Source organism: Thalia democratica, unplaced genomic scaffold (assembly GCF_965202585.1).
Source record: "Thalia democratica unplaced genomic scaffold, ktThaDemo2.hap1.1 HAP1_SCAFFOLD_1368, whole genome shotgun sequence".
Taxonomy (NCBI): Eukaryota; Metazoa; Chordata; class Thaliacea; order Salpida; family Salpidae; genus Thalia; species Thalia democratica.
Window position 1 is genome coordinate 228 of NW_028140240.1, and position 8,536 is coordinate 8,763.

At 25.7% G+C, this 8,536-nt stretch overlaps 1 protein-coding gene across 1 annotated transcript; it reads right to left on the reverse strand.

Annotated features, from left to right (window-relative positions):
- Positions 1-2,040: 2,040 nt before the first annotated feature.
- Positions 2,041-8,312, reverse strand: LOC145848374 (uridylate-specific endoribonuclease-like). Its single transcript, XM_082953880.1, has 10 exons — positions 8,286-8,312; positions 7,664-7,850; positions 5,332-5,452; positions 4,362-4,684; positions 4,044-4,191; positions 3,728-3,927; positions 3,441-3,537; positions 2,865-2,991; positions 2,546-2,676; positions 2,041-2,167 (listed from the first exon to the last, which is right to left on the reverse strand). The coding sequence occupies exons 1-10, from the start codon at positions 8,310-8,312 to the stop codon at positions 2,041-2,043; spliced, it is 1,488 nt and encodes a 495-aa protein (XP_082810006.1).
- Between the last annotated feature and the right edge of the window lie 224 nt (positions 8,313-8,536).

Here is an 8,536-nt window from a genome sequence, read left to right on the forward strand (position 1 = left end):
AGTATAGTAGTCTGTAGAAAAACTTTTGATTGACTAGACATCTTCAGAAGTTAACTTGTTAAAGAGTTGAGACAGCTTTGAAGTTTTAAAGATTTGCCAAAATATTTATTGTTCCTTTTTTTACAACTAGATGCTGCTTTTTCTTTTTTGTCTTTGTTTTTCCTTCCATTTAAGATCTAGCTGCACTACCACAATTGTTGCTAGAATATAAAACAAATATTTTTTTTAAATATACCAAAAGTTAATAGTTAAAAACAGTTTTTCTATTAAAAAAAAACTATAAAAGGCAAGTTTTAAGTATAATATGATATTAAGTAGTTTAAACACAAAATATAGTTTTATTTATAACTTGGTTTAATTTTAGATTTTTAAATAAAGTTTGCCATAATGATAAATAGATCAAATTATCTTACTTTTTTGTTTTATATTTTGCTTGTTTTGCTAGAAACATAACGTACTGGTTTAGGTAATAGGGGTAACCCATGTACTTAATAATTTTATTTTTAAACTTTTACTAAGTACTTCAAGTTTTTGTGTACTCAACTTTATCTGCTAAAAAAATTCGTATCTTTGAAACTTTTTGTTTTACAATAATAACTTTAAGATAAATATAACAGGCTTTGATTAATGTTTATTGTACTGTTTAATTGCTGATTATTTTTTTATTTTAAACCACGAATATATTTTTAAAGAATTTTAGTTTGTATGGTTAGGTTTTTTTCTTTTACATATAGATTTTTTTTATCAAAAAACTATTCAATACTCAATTGGTTCTGCATTTTGAAACCGTTGTCTGTGATTGTGGTAAAAATTGTAATTAAACAAATAATAAATGAGACTAATAAACATATACAAGTATTGAAGTATTTAGAAACTAGTTATTTTTTGTTTTGCCTTGTAGGTTTCTTTTTTACAACTTGACATTTATTTACAATTTTAATTATTGATTAAAATATTTTTGTAAAGTTTTATACAAAAGAGCAATTTATTTCATTAGAAAAAACTCTATTGTTAATAATTAAGTATTTTCATCAAAAAAACTACTAATTAACAATGAAAAAGGAAACCAATAACTTTTTTAATTTAAAACTAGTAATTAAAAAGTATAGTTTAACAAGTATAGTAATTAAACTAAGTAAGACAGATATCATTATAAATAGTCTGATTTATTTATTTCAAGTAATATACAATTGAAACATACATAATGAAGTCGGAAAATCTAAAAATTGAAATGCTTATCAAGTTTGCGTTAAAGTAGAAAATGTACCATTTATTAGTTTGGACTAGAACTATAAATCATTCAACTATTGCTTACTTTCTGTTTATATCCGGAGAAGATTAAGACATAAATTTTTTAGAAGTTAGAAAAGCATATTTAATGTTAACCTTTAAAAAAATTTTTGTAGGAACACATATTTGAGTTAAAAGACAAAAATACATTTTTAGTTTGTTTAAGCTTAAGTTTCTGTTAAAAGCTTATTAAAATTATTTTTTTGTTTCTATTTTTTTATTTTTGTTAACTATCACAAGTCTTGTTAGCAGTTTTACACTTCCATAAAATTCATTTTTTAAACAGTCAATTTAATTCGAAGCATTCAATGGACTTTAAGCTTAAGTATGTTTTTTTTTTTTGTAGAATTATATACTCCGTCATTTCTATCAAGGTAACGATACAATGTTATACTTTTATTAGAAACAAAACATAAAAAAGTAGTTTGAAAAGCTTATTTACTTTTTATTTTATTAGTTCACAGGACAGCTGATTTTTTATAACTTGTTAATGATACGCAATTAAAGTCCATAATTTTTAGTGCTTATATTTAGTTGTTTTGTTACATAAAAATCAAAACAATATAAAAGCAAAAAAGCAGAACATTAACTGTTGTTGTATTCTATAACTACTGTCGCTGGTTGTATCCCTAAAACTACTTTGTACTATTCATAACAATTTCAGCATTATCTAGTTTATTTAAAAAATAACAACATTAATTAAATAAGACTAAATTGTTTTAAATTTGCTGCGCGATCATTAGAAACCATCTAGGCCAAAAAATAAGCGGAAGCAACGTATTTTCCACCACTGGAGGGATAAGTTTTGCTCCACGTCCAGGTCTGAATCTTCATGGTTTTTGCTGCTCCATTTTCATCTCTCACTTGAACTGAGCACCTGTTATTGTTTGTAAATAAGCAAACTTGCATCATTTTGACAAAAGTATTTTTTTACTTTAAAAAATGGAAGGTTATATGTACAATTGTACAAAAATTTAACTCTTACAAAACTTATGAAAAAAAGAAAAATGATCTTTTTTTTTAAATAAGTGTCAAAAATGACTTATTTTTCGCAACGTTTAACTAATGGTCTAATTTTGTTTGAGATCACAGTTTTTGTGTATATAAGTATTCTGTAGTTTAGAAAAAAGCTTTAAACATATGTTGTTAGGTATTTAAAATTGTTTGTATGCTAAAACTTCTAGTTCACCGGCTTAGAAGTTAAACATAATAAGCTTGCTAAATGTTAAAACTATAAATATCTTAAAATACAAACTGGCTATCCGGTTTAAGCACATGGCACAAAGTCATAACTGCCATTTCGTATTCAGGTGAAACACCAACGATTGATCCAGAAAGACCTTTCATTTTACCGTACCAATAGAAATGAAGTCCCCACAAGTTTGGCTGTGTTGTTTTAGCTTTGAGTATTCAAAATAAGCGAAAAAGTATACAATTTTTTGTTATAAATAACTGTTAAAAGTTTATGTATACTAAAAACATTTTATATAGAAGTTTATGCCTTTAAAACAGTTTATAGGCAGAAAAAACTTTTATTATTGTGAATAATATGAAAACTATACAAAAAGCCTAACTTCAGAAAATCCTGTGTACCCGTAATAATCAAGGTTTCCAAGTTGTTCTTCTAAGTAAATAGAAACCCAGTTATGATATCCAGAAACCTTATTACCATCAATTTCACCAACAAAAACATGTTCAAACCTGTTTTTTAATAAAAAAAGTCGACCTTTAATTAGTTTATTAGGTAAGTATGCTGACTTTTATATGACACTAACGCTTTGTATGTTTTATCTATATTTTACTTTTTATAAAAATGTATTATTACAAATATATGTCGTATTCGTTTAACAAAATCAATTTTATTTTCTTAACTTAGTTTTTTTTGCAATACTTGTTCAATTTATAAAATGATCAAACAAGTATTTAAAACACAATGTTTATCATCATCTGGTCTTAATTTTACTGAGTGTTAATTTCACAACTTTCTTGAGTAAATTTTTTTGAATTTTTTTTGTAAACCTAGTAACTTATTTTACGGTTTTTAAATATAAATCCTGCTTTAAAATTTTAGTTTTAAACTAATTACCTAAATTCTATTATATAAATTAAACTGTATTATCCCAAAAATGATAGGTTGTATAAAACTTTACCCGCTAGTATCAGTTGTTCCGTCTCTAACATAAAGTCCGAACCAAATACCCTTGACGTAAGCTTTAAATGCAGCTAAGTCTCCTGCTCCGGCGTAACCTATATATATATATATATATATATATATAATAGTAAATATCAAAGAAAATAAAACTTTGAAACCAACAAAATTTTGTTTTCTAGGTTTCTGTAGATATGCCACAACTTAAATTACTAGTAGCAGAACAATATTGGCCCTTTTTAAACACTTTGATTTCAGTTCGAAAAAAATCAAAAAATCAAAACAAACCTTTAGCGGAAAGGAAATTGAAAAGATATTCTCCAACTTTAGTTTGCACAAACATATCAATCCAAGCATCTTGTTCTGCAATTTCTTCTGGGGTAAAAGTATCATCATTGCCTTGTACTCTGTTGTAATTATCTCTTAGTGCCATCAACTGTTTGTATGTGTCTTTTTCTAACAACGATGGATTGACGTAGCTGAAGAATCTTTAAAGAAATTAGTCTAGTTGAATTAAAAATAATTAATATAATAAAAAAGTAACGTAGAACTTTTTATTTCAAACATATATTATTAAACAATGTATCTAAAAAATATAAATTACGGTTGACTGCATTTATCAGTTGTTGAAGAGTCACTCGTAGAAGCTTGTTTGTTCCAAATAATATCAGACGTTGATGCTCTATTTTCGTCCAAAAGCCAAAGTTGATCAGAGGCATCCAAAATTTCTTGAGTAGTTACATCTTGTTCACCTATTTTATAAGTTTACTTTTATTTTTATTTTAAAACTTTTTTACATTTTTTTTTATAAAGTAGTAGGTTTATAATTGTAGGTAAAAAACATAACAAACATGTTATTAAAGTTTTATAGTATGTTTTCTAATAGGTAAATGTTGTAAAACACCCTAAAGCATGTTAAAACCTCCAGAAGATCCTCCCGATGATCCTCCCGACGATCCTCCAGAATTACCTCCTGATGAACTGCACTGAGCACTGTAGTCGTCACAACAGTCTCCGTACTTGGTGCAGTACGAATTACACTGACAGTTGTAGTCGTAATCTTCCTTGTCACCACACCTGTTTTGGCATGAACTGAGTGCTGGCTCTGTAGATCCACCGCCACTCACACATACTGGCTGATAATCTGCACAGCAATCTCCATACCTCTCACATGGACTGTTGCACTGACAGTTGTACATGTAGTCCTCTTTCTCTCCGCATCTTCCCGAGCAAGAGTCGAGAAGTCTTAAAATTAATAATAGTTACTTCTGTTTTTTTTCTGCTAACTAGTTAGATAACTTGTCTTAGTCAAGAATTTAGTTAATTAAATTAGTACATAAAAATTCGCAAATAAATTTAATTAGATTTTTTTTAAAGTTTTTTATAACTATTCGGGAAACATATTATTAAACCACTGATGCTCTGAAGTCAGCATTATCCTAATAACTTATTAAATAAGATGTTTTTTTGGTTTTCAGTTTTTACATTGTTGTCTAAGTAGTTTAAAAAATTTTATGTTTCTTAAGTACTATTTATCCGCCAAAAAACATTTCATTTAACGATGCAAAAATAATCTTAGTATATGCTCTACTTAAAATAAAATTAAGAAAGTCAAAAAAAATAGTTGTTCATATAATCAATATGTTTGGTACATATATATTAACATTTATATTAATCGTTTAATTTTCAAACCTCAAACCTATTTTTATGTCGTAATTAGTAATCAACTAGAACACTAGTTTAAATCAACTGTTTAAGTAGTATTACTGTTTTAAAAATTAAAGTCATAACACTTTTGAATTATTTTTAAAACTTTTTGTTACATATGTTTCTAGTTATTTTACAAAGAAATTATTATTTCAATGTCTTTATAAACATAGTTAAACACTAACGGTTTGCAGGTAGTAGCGTAATCATCACAACAGTCGTTGTATTTAGTTTCACAGTATGTGTTACATTGGCACGATTTGCTGTAATCAGCTGAGTGGAAGCAACGACCTTGACAGTCTTCCCCTATTACATTAAATTTTTTTGAAAAATACTTATTCAGACAGTTTTGTTTTTAATTTAATGCCCGTATAATTTAAAAAATTGGTTTTTGGTCAAAAAAAAAAAAGTCTTATAAAAAAATTTTAAGTAAAAATGGTTTCATTTAAACTAGTTAAGATTTAGTTAAAAACTTAATTAGTTTTTATAAATTGTTAATTTATATTTAAAGTTTTAGAGACTTTTTTTTGCTAATATCAACTATTTTATTTGGAATAAAGTTTCAGAATCGCTGTTTTAAAGAAGTACACTGAGAACAAATATTTTAAAAACCGCAAACCAGTTTCAGTAGAATAATAACAAGCAAGTTTTTTTTTGTTTTTAGTTTTATGATTTTGTTGATAAAACCAAAAAGCGGTGGTTTGGAACATTAATTAGCCAAAATAAGGTTATAAACAAAAGTTATTGTGATTACATAAAAGTATTTCTAAAAATATTTTTTTATGTTAAAACTTACCACGTATTGCTGTACAGATAAGTAAGAGGCTTAAAGCTGTAGAAAAAATCATTTTAACACGATCACCCCGGTAAGTCATGTAACAACAAAGTTTACAACCATCATATTTATATTAAAGTTTTTTGTTAAAATTAGTAAACAAAGCATGAGTAGATTGCCATATGCTTTATGATATATTGAGTAATCATTTTTACTCAAGTATTTGTTGTTTTATTTTTGATGTTATAAAACATAAACGTAATTTATTACATAAAACAAGCATAAAAATAAGTTTAATTATTACCCAATATAAATATCAATTTAAAAATAAATTCATAAAAGTACTAGCTTCTTATTTTTTCCTAAAAGCATTTTCTTTTGTTTTTCAATCATATAATTACAAAACAAATAGTAGCACTCACTAAATAAAAGTAATAAGTAATTAACAAAACTAAAATTTTGTTTTAAGCTTCTTTAAGTTACGCTTACTTAAAAAAAAATTTTATTTTATAATTAATTTAATAGATAGTTATAATATAATTAAAACCGAGTTTACTAAATAAAAACAGCAAAACAAACTTTCATAAGTTAAATCCTTATAAAAAGTGTTTCAAATCAAGTAAATCAAATTATAGATAATTTAAACATATCTACTTATACATAACTTAAGTTTAACTTGTAAAAAGTTGATACTTTATAGTATTTAATCTGCTTTACACAACAACTTAGTTAATGTGCACTATAGAACTAGCTTAGTTGACACTTTTTAGCGGTATGAAAAAATTATATGTTTATTTATTTAAAAAAGTATTGTTTATGGAACGAAAAAAGAAAAGAGCTAAAAAAGTTCTAAAATTTAAAATAACCTTTTGGTTATCGAGTCGTAGACCACACTTAAAAAACTTTAATTTGTTTTTTAAATGCTAATTGCTTTTAAAGAACTTCTAGTAACTGTTAATTTTTAAATACATCGAAAAGTGTAATTTTTTGAATTAATTCAAATAAAAATCTATTTGTTAAAAAACTTTTATCTAAGTACTTACTTATAGTAAAGTATTACCTTTGATATTCTGTTTGGAGTAGCTTATGGTGCCAAAGGTATTGAAATTTCGCTATTCAACTTTAACTAACTACTAAACTTTAATATTCATTTTTTTACCCAAGTTTCTAAAGCACATACGCTGTTCTTTGTATGTTTTAAATCTTAAAACTAGAAATTTTAGCTTTTGGATTTCTTTTTGTCTCAAACAGCATAGAATATTGTACTTTTTAGTTTTGTTTAAGATTAGAGCAAAAAAAACTTCTTAAAGAGTTATAGATGTCTGCATTTCTTTTGTAAGGCGAAATTTTTTTTTTCAATTGCATATTAAATGATTTATAAGCTAATTTGTACCTTTATTTTATATGTAAACATTTTACAATGCTAAGTTTGTAGTATTAACAACTTCTATAAGTTGTTAACAAGTTTTGAATAAAGTTTGTGTACAAAGCAAACTATGATTTAAAGTTTTGATTAACTGCTTAAATTGATCTGAATAAAAAAAAAATTTAAATTTAAATTTTAAAAACACTTACATAACTTAAAAAAAGTATACATGTATTTTAAAACAAACATTAACTACTTCAAGAAAAAATTTAAGTAAACATTGCATTTAAGCAAATATATATTGCGTGTAACCTAGTAATTTTATAAAACAATATAATTATCTAAAACTTAAATTATTAAAATCAATAAATTTGACGAGCCAAATCGTGGAAGCCAAAGCAAAAAAACAGGCGGCATCTTTGAAAAGTCACCGCAACGTCACGACATAGTGACGTAACAATCACGATCTCCAGCGAAAATACAAGCTGCTGAAATGTTATATAGTTCAGTGTGGAGAATGAGAATATTCTGTCGCGTGCGAACGTTGCTTTGGTGACAAGCCGCTTAGTATATAGTAATTGTGTTTCTATATTTAATCTTTTTAATATATGAACCATAAATTTATGGTAAACATTTTAGCTCTAATGGAACCGTGAGAACAAAAAGAAAACCGAGCAATTCTGTTTCGGTACAGTTTTATTTAATGTGGATGGTTTTCGTGCAAAGTTTCATTAGTGATTTATTATTTGCTTTTTAAAAGTGTGTTCTTAGTACTTGCTAAGATTACTGATAGCAGCTTGTAAAACTTATGTAAATTAATGTACTTATATGTAATTTTTATTTTTAATGATTTTAAATAGTACAAATATTTCCTTCATAATTCAAATTAGTTTAAACCTTCATTAAATGTAAAGTATGTTTTTTAACTTCATTTGTTATTATGACTTTTGTACTGTAATAAAAATAAAAAATACCAAATAAGTTTTTTTTTAATTAACCTGAAACAAAGTGAATATTTTATTCATTTTGTTGTTATTTATGGTATGAATTCGTTAACTCTGTTTTTTTTTTAGTTTTTATTTGAACAGTTTATATTGCGGAAAAACTTTTATTATATATTTTTTTGTAATAGTTATATCTATAGTTTATTAAACGATTAAAAAGACGCTTAAATATTTGGTCCTAGGACCTGGTGCACGAAAATCATTCGGTTATCGGGTCGCACACCACGGGTAACTTTTAACTTCTT